This window comes from Bactrocera tryoni, chromosome 4 (assembly GCF_016617805.1).
Source record: "Bactrocera tryoni isolate S06 chromosome 4, CSIRO_BtryS06_freeze2, whole genome shotgun sequence".
NCBI lineage: Eukaryota > Metazoa > Arthropoda > Insecta > Diptera > Tephritidae > Bactrocera > Bactrocera tryoni.
The window spans coordinates 74,228,500-74,243,749 of NC_052502.1; the positions used below are offsets into that span (position 1 = coordinate 74,228,500).

General features: G+C 34.2%; 3 protein-coding genes across 4 annotated transcripts in view; 1 reads left to right on the forward strand and 2 right to left on the reverse strand.

Moving 5' to 3' along the window:
- LOC120773383 (open rectifier potassium channel protein 1) overlaps nucleotides 1-3,866 on the reverse strand; it is a 38,181-nt gene extending 34,315 nt beyond the window's left edge. Inside the window, exons 1-3 of one of the 2 annotated variants that reach the window (XM_040102214.1) lie at nucleotides 3,810-3,866; nucleotides 1,134-1,272; nucleotides 346-754 (exon numbers count right to left, since the gene is read on the reverse strand). The gene's annotated coding sequence lies outside the window, so the exon portion shown is untranslated. Of the gene's footprint in view, nucleotides 1-345; nucleotides 755-931; nucleotides 951-1,133; nucleotides 1,273-3,809 lie in introns of those variants that run through there. The other variant, XM_040102215.1, reaches the window with a different exon arrangement.
- Nucleotides 3,786-9,520, reverse strand: LOC120773384. The gene is made up of 15 exons (XM_040102218.1): nucleotides 9,426-9,520; nucleotides 8,958-9,363; nucleotides 8,790-8,901; nucleotides 8,615-8,738; nucleotides 8,343-8,551; nucleotides 8,096-8,279; nucleotides 7,850-8,027; nucleotides 7,620-7,777; nucleotides 7,357-7,563; nucleotides 7,114-7,291; nucleotides 6,880-7,058; nucleotides 6,511-6,801; nucleotides 5,399-5,542; nucleotides 4,177-4,397; nucleotides 3,786-4,050 (listed from the first exon to the last, which is right to left on the reverse strand). Exons 1-15 carry the CDS (start codon nucleotides 9,465-9,467, stop codon nucleotides 3,936-3,938), a joined length of 2,748 nt encoding a protein of 915 aa, XP_039958152.1. The 5' UTR covers nucleotides 9,468-9,520; the 3' UTR covers nucleotides 3,786-3,935.
- Nucleotides 9,521-9,905: 385 nt separating this feature from the next.
- LOC120774825 (putative ATP-dependent RNA helicase DHX57) lies at nucleotides 9,906-14,976 on the forward strand. Its single transcript, XM_040104635.1, has 8 exons — nucleotides 9,906-10,118; nucleotides 10,184-10,965; nucleotides 11,025-11,578; nucleotides 11,639-12,365; nucleotides 12,557-12,761; nucleotides 12,824-13,580; nucleotides 13,637-13,835; nucleotides 13,897-14,976. Exons 1-8 carry the CDS (start codon nucleotides 10,060-10,062, stop codon nucleotides 14,460-14,462), a joined length of 3,849 nt encoding a protein of 1,282 aa, XP_039960569.1. The 5' UTR covers nucleotides 9,906-10,059; the 3' UTR covers nucleotides 14,463-14,976.
- The last annotated feature ends 274 nt before the right edge of the window (nucleotides 14,977-15,250 follow it).

Genomic DNA, 15,250 nt, shown 5'->3' on the forward strand with positions numbered 1-15,250 from the left:
GCTTAGACAGGCATTAATCGGAGCAGTTACGTACTCCTTACATTTTTTCCTACATTCCTAATGATGTGCAAATAGCGGTAACGCTTTAAAAAGCTTATTAAAAACCGGTAACTCGCTATTGAGTTAATTTCAAATGCAAAATTAGCACTTTAATAGTACAAATATATACATATAAAAAAAATATATAAAAAGTTTCAAATTATTTTTGGAAAGGATCTGGAGCATTAATTTTATATGCGCTTTTCTATGTGATCGCTTATTTTTAACTTACTAACTGAATAGTTTTAATACATAATGTGGCAAAGTGTCTGTTGTTAAAAATATGGATTACCGATATATACTTACCGATTTTCCATTCTGTGCTGCTTCCAATAATTTTTTTGGTCCAAATTTTTCAATGTCATTCTTCACAAAGGATGTTCGCGTACAATTTCCTTGACTTTCCTTGACTTTTTATAGCACAATTTACATTCGATTTTATAACACAATTAACATACTGATATTCACACTAAACTCATAACACGTTTTAAACATAAATATTTGCACATTTAACGGCTAGTTATAGGCAATTAAATCACTTTTATTAAATCTTATTTCAACTGTTGACAAACTGAAGTTGACGTTAGGTAACGGAAATGCTTGTTGTGAAGTTTGTTTACATTAGAATGTTAGGCTGTTCCTTGTTGTAATAATGACGGCGGTGAATTTCGCAAAGGTTTAATCATGCTTGTTAGTAGCGTATTTTATAGTTTCGCTGGCAAATAAATAAAATTGTTTGTATTTATAAATGTAACACCGATTACTCTAATTTTTGCACTCTATAGGTAGTATACACTCAAACACGACGTTGTGAAAGGCGTACATATTGTATTTTTGTAAATAAGAGGAAATTATGACAATAAATGATTTGTTGACGCTAAAATATACATACTACTTCAGGCTGCAGCGAAGCAAAAACAACAACAAAGCAAAAAGAGATGAACTCAAGTTACACCAATACTAGTAAATTATTGTTCAAACGCATACATATGTAGCATGAGCACACACTTATGAAATGGCAAGCTGTAGGAGGTAGCGAATTTGCAAATAAGCAACACAAACAAACAGTAGCAATGAATTAAATGTATTATCACCTTAACGATGCGTCTGCTGCTGGCCTCAGAGGCTGCAGAGCACACAATGTGCTTACAGGTTGAAAATTAGCCGGCGCATTTTTAGTTTGATTTACGCAAAAATTTAGAGTTTTCGTCCAAAGTGAAAATGTGTTTGAAACTAAGAAAAGGAGATATTTAAACATTTGTGCGTGTGTAAAGCAGAAATTGAAAATATTGTTAAATAAAAAAGTCATAAAAATAAAATTAAAAGTACATAGTATATAAAAATATATATAAATTATATTAAAAAAAATATAAAAAATATTTAATAAAATAATAACAACATTATTAAAGATATGTACAAAAAATACATAAAGTTAAATTGTATGCATTTTGTAGCGGAAAGCGTCATTCTAACCAACTTTAGCCAAAAAAAATGCAGGCAAACATATGTATGTACATAATTTATTACATTCATATAATAAATTTAAATGAAGAAGAAATGTATCATCACTTTCAGCTAACCAACTGCGCCAATAAAATTGATAATTGACTTTAGATAAACATTTGAGGGCGCAGCTAAGGAGTTGGTTATTTTACAAACATATGTATGTATGTATGCACATTGAAATCTATGAGCATAAAAAAGTCCAGAGATATCAACATAAGCAACTGGTCTTCAAGGGCACCTGTGACGTATGCGTGTGCCGTAGGAGTGCTAGACTAGCCCTTGCAGACATAAAATACGGGTGTACGACAATTGACATATTTAACATGCATAGAGAACATACCCAAAATACGATGTTATAAAAAAAATTGTCAAACTTAACGAAATTGTCTAACTTATAATTGATTTGTGTTGTGTATATTTTTTATAATTAAATGTCAATTTTTTAATTAATATTCACTGTCAAAATTTCGCATTTTATTTGCATTAGAGTTGTGCAATATTTAAATTGATTTTAATGGATGACTACCGATCAATCAGATAGCGAAAAAAATGTTATTACAAGCACTTATGTGTCTGTTTTAATTTCCCTCAAGACCTAGAAATTAAGTACTCACTTAAGGCATTCATAGACAGGTTAACAAGTGCGTGCGTAGGTATTCAAATTAATGCGTAATTTGCATGTAAATTTCCGCCGACAAAGATTTTTATTACAGATTAGTAATTGCTATTAATTAATTGTTACTAAATTTTTAAGTTGCGCACTAAATGCAAAAAGGAAGTGCCTTATGATTTATGTGTTAGTTGCTGACAACCTTTTTTAAATATTTTAAACGAAAGCAAACTGTGATTTTTTAAAGATTTACTTGAAAAAGTAACGTTGTCTGATAATGATTAATATTTAAATTAGTTATAATTGATATAAGAATTTTTTAGTCTAATTTTGATCAAAAAATTTAAATGTACATACATATATACAAATCATTTAGCAGTCATTTTTACTATCTCATATATTTATTTATAAAATTTATTATTATATAAGAATTAATAATTAAAAGTTTAAATTTATTATTTTAGTTTATTATATATTGTATTTAATTTTAGTATTAAATAATTATTTGCTTGTTACTTTTTTAATTTATATTTGAAATATATTTTAAGTCATAAATCGCACATCTGAACATACCACAACCACTAATCGATAGATATGGTGTCACTATAAACTTTGATTGTTATTTATCAATCAAAACAAAATAATATTATATACATACATATGTATATGCATTTAATTTATTACTTTTATAAATCAAAATAAAATGTAAGCTTCTAAATTGTTAAAGTGGTTAAATTTAACAGGTTGAAATACATAAAATTTCTAAACTTCAAACAACACATTAAACTGTGTCTTTAATGAAAAAATAATTTTAATAATTTTGTAAATTTTTTACCCAAGCTCGCGCCCACTAATTATAAACAGTTAACATATTTTATTCATAGCCCATTTAAACTAATTTTTAACTTTCAGAAACTTGCAACAAAAAACCCATCTGACAAGCTATTCACGACTCTTAGGTAGTTATATAAATGCATCATGCTTGTTAATAACTTAAGCAAACAGGCAATGAAACCTAAAATCATTTAAGTAACTTTGCTTATTTTTTCGATTTTTTGTATATGTATAAGCACATTAATTAAAAATTAACAGACAATATTACTAAATGGATGTTTTTGAAGTATTATGAATGAGGTAGTACACGACAGACGCAGGAAACATGGTCTTGTAATTCATTATAAAATGTTGGCAGGGGAGAAAGTTTAGACACATACTATGTATGTATATATGATGAAATATTCATATATGCAAGTAATTTAGAAAATTCTAAGTAAATGTACATATAATATTAATAAATCACTTAGTGATAAGCAATCACAACTTATTTGCAACAAACTTGCAAGTATGTATGTATATAAATATAGTGATTTAAAAAATAAAAATTATGAAATTACGTCGTTTTTAATAACAGTTAATTGTGAACTTTTCCAAACTTATCAGGGAGCAGCGAATAAAGCAAATATGTACATACATATGTATAGTATTTCATAGGAAAATTACAAATTTGCACCTTTCATTTTCATATGCACACATTCTTGTACATACATATGTATATGCAATAACTCATTGTTTACAAATATTGATAATGAAAAGGAAATTAGGTTGATTTATGGAAATAAATAATAAACGCAAAGCTTAAAACTAAATGTCATACAGTTAAGTAAGTATGTATATCGTCATTTTTCTAGAACACTTCGCGGCAGCGCATTTTTAGTTGTTTGTCAACAAAGGGATAATTTTATATTTTTTTCAAAAACTTTGTTGCGTGTGCAAACTAAGCCTATATTCCTCCATTGGTTTCTGTGTTCACGCCCAAACTGCACAAATATGCCTTTAAACACATTTGTTCGGCATTATTTAAAATGTGATTTTGCAAGGCTTTCGCTTGGTCCCGACTACAAAAACAAGTACATAAGAAAAAACAAACAAGAAAGTGTTTTCACATATTATAAATTAGAATTAAAAATCGTACACAGTTATTTCTAAGGAAATACTTGGGTAAATTGATTGGCATTACTCACATATCGGGTAGCACATTATCATCGCTAACATTCAAATTTTCTGTGTAGAGGTAGAGGTGTTTCAAAGCCATCAAACGATTGCCGCCGGTGATGGGTGGTATTTTTAAAAGGGCTTGTTGTAGAAATTGTAAAACGCGCAAGACTACAGTAACACAGAGCAAGGTGGGTGTATGTTCGGCTGGAAGCTGATCAATGAAGGACTTTTGTGCAGAAATAACGGACTAAAAACGAGAGTAAAAGGAGGGGATCAATAATTGCGATCCTAAACATATGTTTCCATAGGAAACTGTGATATTTTTAGGCAGGCTTCAATTCACATTTGTACATAAAACTTTTAGTTTTCTACGCTACAGTTACTCAGGTAGATTTTTAAGGTTATATAGTTTTTAATATTTCAATAGTTTTGATTATATTAATGTGATATTTTTAAGCATACTTAAGTTCATATTAACACCAACAACCTATCAAGTCGGCTACAAACTCTACTAAAAACTAATGCATCCCTACAAAAAAACTGTATCAGTAATTTTAAAGGGGTCATATCCACTTTTGAATTTCAAAAAATCGATTCTTTTTTTGCTTAAATATCGAATAAATGCATATATTTCAGATTCTTCTTCGAGAAGTTAAGTTGACCGGGCAAATGTTGTAGTTTCGTAGATATGAACGCATTTGAAAGAATTTTTTAATTCAGTGAAGTTTGCTCCCAAAATATTAAACGCGTTTTTCTACTTCAGAACCGAAGGGTAAAATTTTTCCGAAACGGCTGGACCCAACGGCATCAAATTTTCACACGAATTTCTTAGATCGATGGAATATGATTTTTAACAATTTCGACATTTAAGTCACTCTAAAATGAAATTTTTTCATAAAAATAATTTTAGGCAGCATTTTAAAATTTTAAAGGAGTCCAAATTTTCAAAGTGAATCAGCGATTATTAAAAAAAAATCCACAATTTTTTTTTTTTTTAATTTGAAAGTGTATATAATCCCTTAAGAAACTCAAAATACTTCAACAGAAATGTATGGTAGGTTTATTGTATGATTTAACCGTTAGTCTTCTTGCTAGGAAATTGGTGATTCTAGGTTATGTTTCGACTTATTTTTTTCGAAACATTTGCAACAACTTGAAATACAATATATATTATTTATCATTAACAAACATATATTTAGTTTTGTACTCCCAAATACCTAAAAGGTTAGAATTTTTTCTTCGACTCACCTGTATAACGTCTATTGTGAGCGGCGGCTTTTGATTGTACAAATTGTATATTAATACGGCAGAAATATGCGCAAATATTTTGGAATGGTGTTTTATTAAAGCTTGCATAAATGCAAATAGTTCATCCGCGAACTTATGTGTGGGCTACAAGGCAAAAGAAATGATTAAAAACACAAAAATTGATGTTACAATAATTTAAAACGAACAAGTGATAAGGTATTTTTATAACCTGAATAGGGTATATTAAATTTGTCACGAAGTTTGTAACACCTAGAAGATAATGGTATCCGACCTGCAAAATATATACACAACACAATTCCTCACTTTTTGAGTTATCGATCTGCACACGTTCTTTTCTCCAAAAAAAGCTGCTAATTTGTCAGAACCACTGATATCGGACCGATTAAAATCAAGTTCTTGTATGGGAAACTTCTTTATTTGACGAGATATCTTCACAGAATTTGACAAGGATTATATTTTAAGGTAACACCTTAAGAAATTTCCTAGATCGGTCCATCGGATTATAGCACATAGCTGCCATACAAACTAAACGATCAAAATGAAGTTGAATGATGAATTGAATTTTCCATGGATTATAAGTAGACTACAATATCTGAAGAAATTTTTCAGATTGGAGCATTATAGCGTGCAGCTGGCATAATAATGGGACGACTAATATTAAGTTCTTGTATGATTTTTTTTTTTTATTTGATCAGATAACTTTACTAAATTTGGCAAGGATAATAGACTAAGGCAGAGCTATTATATCTATCGAACCACTATAACATATAGCTGGCATACTAACTGAATTTATATATTAAGATCTTCTTTTATTTGATTAGATATATTCACCAAATTTGGCAGGGATTATAGGCTAAGGCAGAGTTATAAAATCTGAAGAAGTTTTCCAGATCGCAGTTCTTTTATGGAAAATTCTTTTTTTGTGAAGTGCATTATAGCTTCGATGTAACGGAAGTCAACGTTTTTCCTAGTTAAATTTGAATTTTAAATGACCTGATTTCAAATTTAACCGCTACAATTTTCAAAAGGCTCATCCTTAATGTATGCAATGCATTTGAGGAAGAAATTAGCTGAAAAACACCAATACTCACCGCACCATAGCGCAAACATAACTTCCAAGCTACTGGCGATGGTAGTTCAATATCTTTCGTTGAGTGCAGCATCGTGAAACTGTTAAACATACTTCGCTGATAGCTAATAATATGCTTAGGATGAAACTGCGACTCCTCTTCACTGATAACTTGCAGTTTCGGCTTACGCTGCAAACAACTAGAGAGCAACGTTTCAACCAAGACATGATATGGTTGTAACCTAAGTGGCAGCTTGGGTATATCAGTGACTTCACGAAATGAGTAATATAGGTTAGTAAGGCAGAGAAAATACTATTGAATGAATGAAAATGTAAAATTAAAATATATTTTAATTTAAAAAGTTATATGTATTTTTATATATGTATTTACCGTTTTCACACGATACATTTGAGCATTAGTTGTTGACTCTGCTTTGCTTAGAAATTTAACTAAATAATTTTCCAAGACGAGTATTTCACGCACAAGCCACATTTTTGAAGATCTTGTGAACTCTTTATTGTGTGACAACGTAATGCAGCCACTCACCAGCAAATCAATGGCATACACATCTAGTATTTATGAAAATTTTGAAAAATTCTTGTTTAAGTAGCAAGTGGCACTTACCAATAAAACTTTCTTTTTTATCAACAAACTTTTGTATTTGTTTAGTTTGGAGTAGGCGCACATGCAGCGTTTTCATAATGTGTTCCAACTGATCAAATACGTTATAGCCTACCTTCAATAAAACACCAATTTTTTGTATAACATAGCAGTAGTCATCCACTTGCTGCGCACTTGGTGACTGTTCGCATATATATTAAAAAAAAAATTAATGATAAATTTATAAATATTTTGGAAAATACCTACTTTTTCTGCACCAAGGCCTTGAAGCGCACGCTCTATAGCTACATATTGTCCATAGACGTGTAAACCGCATCCATCCAATTTATAGAAATTCGCTGTCTTTGCAATGGAGCGTGCAAAATGCACAAATGAAGCATACAAATAGAGATAGTGCACCTTTCTAGCACCCTTAAATATCGATATAAAGTAGTCTTCAAGGTTAGGTAGAAACTGGAAGCAAAAGCATTTATATTATTATATTTATTTTAGTTTTAATGCCACTATACTTGTTTTAATTCAGCTATATGCTCACACAGCATTTCCTGATCAGATATGCTATATATTTGCAGTAGTATGCCATTGACGCACTCGCTATTTGATTCTGCGAATAATGTAGGCAGCGTTTTGTATACGAAAATAAATTCATTTGCATAACGCTCACAATCTAAGAATTACAAGAAAAAAATATTTGCAGCCTAATTATTTAAAGTTTTTAAATCAAACATTATGCTTTTACCGTCATACTCCAACATTTTTTTGTACACCACAAGTATAAATTGTGCAACAAAATAATGCATGGTATCTGGCACGCTTCCAGCATCTTTCAACAACTTAAAATATATTTCTATTGACTGCATATAAGGAAAATAGGACCATAGAGCATTAACATAAGGCACCATCGATTCCATATTTGACTGAAAGTAATAAAAAAAAAGGATATTTATTTAAATAAATAAATGTTTAACGTATTAGTACTCAGCACCTGTTCTTCCAAAAAAAACTCCAGTATATGCTTTAGTATATAGTCGTCAGTGCATGTCTTGTCACGTGCAATTTTAATGTACAATTCTGCTGCAGTTAATGAAATGCTTTCATCTTTATGCAATGCAAGTCGAAGTATTGCCTCCAGAAACGTCTGCGATAAACATTCTAAATCGAGTAAATGTCTACAATGCGCTTTCAAGTATTAAAACATTCTTCGTAAAACAAAAAGTTTAAGATTTGCTTACGGCTTTAGTTTCTCCAAAAAGGTAAGTGTAGCCTTTAGCAAGCCCTTCGTCCTTTCCAATTTTAGAAATGTGTAGTAAACTTCCTGCATACCCTTTTCAATAAGAAAGCTTACAAGCTGACGATGGTTACTTACACTTTGCTGTGTTAAAAGTTTATCCAGCATACGTATGAGGCTTTTAAAAACACCACAATGTGTTGCTTTTTGGTGCTGTGCAAAGATGTTATACATTTTTTATTATTTAAAATGCTATGAACACAATGGCTTTATTACCCCCAATCTAAAAACAAGGCGATAGAACTGAAATGCGTCTTCATTAAAGCCACTGGATGATCCAAAATACTGCTCTATAACTTTACTTAAACCTTCAGCTATGTATGACTGACATTCCTCAAAACTGTAAAAATGAATGTTAACCTTAAATTACAAAATAAATTATAAAACATACTATAAGCCATGTAAGGCGCTATTCAGCAGATATCTGCAGATTAAGTCTACCCCGACAAAATCCATACCACATTTTTTTTTAATTTTGTGCACACCAAGAAAAAACTGGTAATCTGTAAAAACACTTCATTTGAAATATGTCCAACAATATATTAAAAAATATATTTACTAATTCGTGCAATTGGTTCTACGAGAAACTTCATTTGCATATCGGAGTCTTGTTTCTGCAAATCCATGCAGCAATTACACCAAATACCCAGTAATTCGAGATATAGCTGGAGTGCCTTCGATTCCACCGCTGTTGTTTGTATATTGCACACTGTTTTACTTAGCTGATTAAGAAAAAGCTCAAATCTGTTGAAAAATATAGAGTTACGATGAAATATATAGCGGCGGCAACCAGCTGCATCCCAGTCGAAATCTTTTCCCGTCTCACACTGCTGTGGAGTAATCTGGGTGTGCAAGCCAATCGCTTTGAACAGTTCATTAATAAAATCTGCTGCCGCCTCCAGGGAAAGCTCTCCTTGGGGCTCGGAACGAAGCAGCAACTGGTTCACACATCGCGATGCCACCACCTGCCGTATGTATTTTCACAATATAGTTCACACATTTGTTTCTTTGTAAAACAAAAGCTTACCTCTGGTGTAGTACCACAAGTAAGAGCGGCCACAAAATTCATATCAAATCCCTTATAACTTAAAAAAAACCAATTGCTAATAGGCGGGAATAATAACAATAATTTTCGATAAAGTCGACAGAACAACCGTTACCTCTTATGGAAAGACTCAGAGTTGCAAAAATCGTGTACACTTCAATAAGTTGAATTCGATAAGTACTACAAAATAATCGATAAAGGTAGTAAATAACATACTAAATAAATAAAAAAAGTATTATCATAATACCTCTTAATAGTTATATTACTTTTCAATAATTTATATTTTGTTTGGGTTTTTTCGTTTTTGTGTTATTTTATAACTTTCATATAACTGACTTTTTAATCATTTCCGGTGTGTTCTTCCTCTTCCTTGTTTTCAAAAAAAAATAAATATTTATTGCATACGGCAGCGCTTCAAACAGCTAAACCAGCTGATCTTTGCTGACACGTTTATTGCATATCTGCTGGTTGTTGCTTTTTTCCCACAAACTTTCAGCTTATTTATAATTTTGGTTATTTCGCCAGTAGATGCAATAATAGCTAAATTGTTTATAAATATAGTGAAATTAATTGTTGATACCAACCAATATATATTCAGTTGTTATTGGCCAACACCATGGAACCTGAGCAAGACGAAAACTGGTACCTCCGCCCACTCTGCGACCCGCGAACAACGTGAGTGCAATATTCATATTTTTTATCCTCTGTTAAGTGTGCAATTTAAATATTTTTTGTTTCAGTAATGCCCCTATCAAAGTTGCGCCTACCAAAGTTGCTGTGAAGACTGAATTGCAAGAATTGCGTCTATCGGAAGATTCACAAAAAATGACAATGGAGACACTGCGGGCGATACATGGCCCCGATTTTCGTCTTAATGACGCATCAGTTTACAGCGATCGGGGTAGTCATATGAAAAAAGCTTATTGGGAAGATCGTGGAACATTAGTTGTACATAGTGTCTCCAACTACTCAGCCGACAGTCAGAAAGCGGAAACTCCAGAGGACCGTTTGCGGCGTTTCGCTTTGTTAAAGTTGGAAAATTATGGCTTCGCGCCTTTGCATTGCGCAGAAGCTTTTGATCACTGCAATGGAGATACCGATGCTGCGTTGTTGTTGCTTTATCGTAAATATATGCGTGTACCAGCTACTCAAACAGATGACGAAGCTAACGAGTTCTTGAATAATGATATAAGTAAAGAAGATCTGTTGGAAATGCGTAACGACGAAAAGGCAGCTTTAGAATCTATTTATGATAAAGCTTTTGAGGAAAAGGAGAAAAATACGGTTTGGAGTTTGAAATTCAAAATAGATCATTTACTGATACATAGTCCGTCAGAGCGACGAAAACGTACTGGTATACCCGACCAAGCAGCGCAGCAGAAAGCGAAACCAACAGCCAATGGAAAGGCCCGCTGTCGTAATTTTGACAGCAATGGCACATGTCGGTTCGGCAACAAATGCCGTTTTGCACATATAGCACCTGTTGTAGAAGAAGGAGAGGGACAGCGGAAAAAACACGAAAGTAGGAATAAATGATTTTTTATAACATGGACGTGTTAAAAATTTTTGCCGCACTTTCAGATTTTCTCGATGGCAACGAAGAATACAATTGGTTTTTTCTTGAAATACGATTTCCAACCGATACTAAGTACCCATACGAAGCACCATTTATCTACCTCAAAACAACATGCCACGATCTACCACGTGATATATTGTTACTTGTAGCGCGCCGTTTATATTGTGAGGCACGCAGCATTTGCGCCGATGGCATGGGCTGTGTTTATAGCATTTGCGAAGCTATACAAAGCGAGGAGGCCTACTCACAACTGCCGAAAGGCGATGCCTATCCATTTCCTTCAGATGCCAAATCACTTTTCGCCAATGGTGGCGACGTTGAAACCACAACAAATGGCGGCGCGCCTGAAGTACTGCCAACACACTATGAACGAGGTCAGACGTCCCATGCCGAACAACAGCGTTCCACCAAACAAACCGAAAATGAAGATCGTGTGCTGCTGCGAAAATTTCTGCAAAGACAGGAAGACGAAAGATACCGTAAAATGATGTTGGGGCGTCGGAATTTGCCTGCTTTCGAGAAAATGCTTGAAATACTGGATTTAATAGAAAAGTCGCAGGTATTTTAAAATTTCTCTGAATAACGAACATAACTGTTAATAAACAAATTGTACCTTCAGGTCATTGTAATATCAGGCGAGACCGGCTGTGGAAAGTCCACACAAGTACCGCAATTCATACTCGACAATTGGCTATTTCATGCATCCAAACTCAAAGATTCCAGCAAAATACCACACGTGGAAGTAGTGTGCACGCAACCGCGACGCCTGTCAGCGATAGGTGTAGCAGAGCGTGTAGCCGATGAGCGCACCGAACGTGTGGGTCAAACGGTGGGCTACCAAATACGTCTAGAAAATAAAATTTCATCTACCACACGTCTAACTTTCTGCACCACCGGTATCCTCTTGCGACGTCTCACTGCCGATCCACTGCTTAGTACCGTTTCGCATGTTATTGTCGACGAGGTGCATGAAAGAAGCGAAGAATCCGATTTTCTACTTATGATACTAAAGGACCTGCTCAAAGAAAGACCTGAACTTAAAGTGATACTCATGTCAGCCACTCTAAATGCCAAATTGTTTTCGGAATATTTTGGTGGTGCACCAGTGTTGGATATACCTGGGCGCACATTCCACGTCGAGCAGTTATTTCTCGAAGATATTCTGGAAGTATGTGATTATGTAATGGAATGTGATTCGCAGTATTGTCGTAAAATTACCAAAAAGGAGGAGGAAGAGCTAATGCGTGAATTAGAATACTCGGATGTAAAGTCAGAAGCTGCCGAGCCTGCCAGGAGCATAAAAGATGACAAGCTCACGTTGGCGCAGATGTATGGGCGTTACAGTGGTAAGTGCTTATTTGAACGATCAAAATCAAGGCCTTATCTTCACGATCAACGTAGGATAGCTGCCATACAAGCTGTTCGATCGAAATAAAATTCTTGTATGGATTTGTAAAGGCTATTATAGTTTAGCTGCAACCGAACTTAACGTGCCTTCTTGTATGTTTTCAAATATCTCATTATATTTTTTTCAAAGATTATTCGAAGAAAACTTGCAAAAGCATCTACCTAATGGAACCAATGAAAATCAATCCTGAATTAGTGGAGTCTGTGCTGAAATACATTGTGGAAGGGGAGCATAACTGGCCCAAGGAAGGCACGATATTGGTATTTCTACCGGGGCTGCAAGAAATACAAACCGTGCATGAAGCGCTCGGCGATAGCGCCCTCTTTGGAAACAGGTTACTATTTGTTCTATTTTTATGTTGCATGCGCTCATTATTTCGTCTATTCTCTGCCACAGAAGCGGTAACTTCATCGTCATACCGCTACACTCATCGCTCTCCAGCGAAGAGCAATCGTCCATTTTCCGACCAGCACCGAAAGGTAAACGAAAAATCGTGCTTAGCACTAATATTGCCGAGACTTCGCTCACCATCGACGACTGCGTATTCGTTGTGGACTACGGTTTAATGAAAGAGAAGCGTTTCGATGCCAATCGTAACATGGAATCGCTGGAGTTAGTGTGGGTATCACGCGCCAACGCAATGCAACGCAAAGGACGTGCCGGCCGCGTCATGCCAGGTGTTTGCATACATCTCTACACGGGTCATCGTTTCCGGTACAACTTCCTAGCACAACCCGTGCCGGAGATACATCGTGTACCTTTGGAACAGCTGGTGTTGCGCATAAAAACCTTGCCTTGCTTCAGCACTAAAAATACGCTGGAGGTGTTGGGGCGTACACTGGAACCGCCTACCGAGGAAAATATACTTTCAGCTGTGCGCCGTTTACAGGATGTCGGCGCTTTAGATGAGACTCAAGACTTGACAGCGCTGGGTCATCACTTGTCGGCGCTGCCGGTTGATGTGCGCATCGGCAAACTCATGTTATATGGCGCCATCTTCCAGTGTTTGGATAGCGTGCTCACCATAGCGGCGTGTTTGAGTCACAAATCGCCCTTTGTGAGTCCTTTTAATAAACGCGCCGAGGCAGAGAAGCGCAAACGTGAATTTGCTATATGCAATAGTGACCACTTGACAATGCTATTAGCATACAAGGTGAGTGTGTTGAAATTTATTTGTTGTGGTATAACATATCTACTTTTAACTTGCAGAAATGGTTGGAAGTGTCACGTCGTAACTTCTACGCCAGCCGCAATTACGCAGATGAGCATTTTCTCTCACTGAAAACATTGGAAACCATTTCCGAGGTGAAATATCAATTCTTGGAATTGCTCGTCTCAATTGGTTTTGTGCCCATCAACATACCACGCAAGCGCAAAAACGCCAGCGATAATATACTCGACTTAACGGGTAATACAATATACTTTCAAATATATTTGCTAAAATATATCAAATTACCTATATTACACAGGTGCCGACTTGAACGTGAATGGTGACAATAATCGTCTGCTCATATCGCTGCTTTACGCCGCGCTTTATCCCAACATTGTTAAGGTGCTTACACCCGAACGCAGCTACATCTCGACTGTCGGCGGTGCAATGGCCAAAATGCATACGGCCAAAGATTTGCGCTTCAAAACACGCCAAGACGGCTTCGTCGCCATACATCCATCATCGGTGAACGCGATTGTGGGCAGCTTTCAATCGCCGTTTCTCATCTATCAGGAAAAAGTGAAAACGTCGCGTATATTCATACGTGAGTGCTCCATGTTGCCTCTGGTGCCGTTAGTATTGTTCGCTGGTAGTGATTTTAAAATCGAATTGCATGGCGGTGATTTTGTATTTCTGCTAGAAGAGGATTGGATTATACTTAAGGCGCATACGCATGAAACGGCGGAGATGATACAATGTTTGCGTTTGGAATTGTTAAAATTGTTGGAGGAAAAGATCAGCGATCCGTGTTTGAATTTGCTAAATCATGAAAATGGTCTGAAGATCATTAAAACAATTGTACATCTTATAACAAATAATAATTAAGTGAAAACATATACATCTGTGAGTGTGTGTATGCTTTAGATAATGTATGTGTATGTGTGAGTATATGTTGTAAACAAAATTGTGCGAAAACATTATGTCTATAAGGTGTGTGATACAATATTGTAGTTTTGTAAAACCATCTTTTCAGTTTTACATATTATTTTGAATAAAATATTTTAATATGCTAATTCGCATAGTGTTAGTAGCAAAATTTTGTGAAAGATAAAAAAGAGATTTTTTTGTTTAATATATAAACTATATAAAATAAAACTTTTTGTTTAAAACGGACAAAGCAGTGTAATTTGGAAAAATAAATTTTGCTAAAGGTATTTTAAAAGCTTAGCATATCTTTAGGCGAATTAGCTCTTTGGAATGGTAAACTATGTTGTTTAAGTAATTGAAATTTTATATAATTTATAAAAATGAAAATATTTTTGTAGATTGGGATCAGTAATCACAATTTATCTAGTTTTAAAATTACTCCGCCGGTTTCGAAGTGAAAACGATTTATTAATTCAATTCTTTTTATATTGCTTATAATAAAAACGAATTTTGATAAAAAACGATATGATCTTTTATTTACTTGTGTATAAATAAGTGTTTCCAAAGCTTTAGAGCTAACGGTTAAGTATAACAGAATAAAAACGTAACTTTACAAAAGAAACGGAAACTGAACAGAAATGACCACAAATTTTACTATTACAAGAATGAATTTGGTACAGTCGAAAAGAGAATAATACAACCAGATATACATATGTAAGTATGTTTTCTAATTTGACTCAATCAAA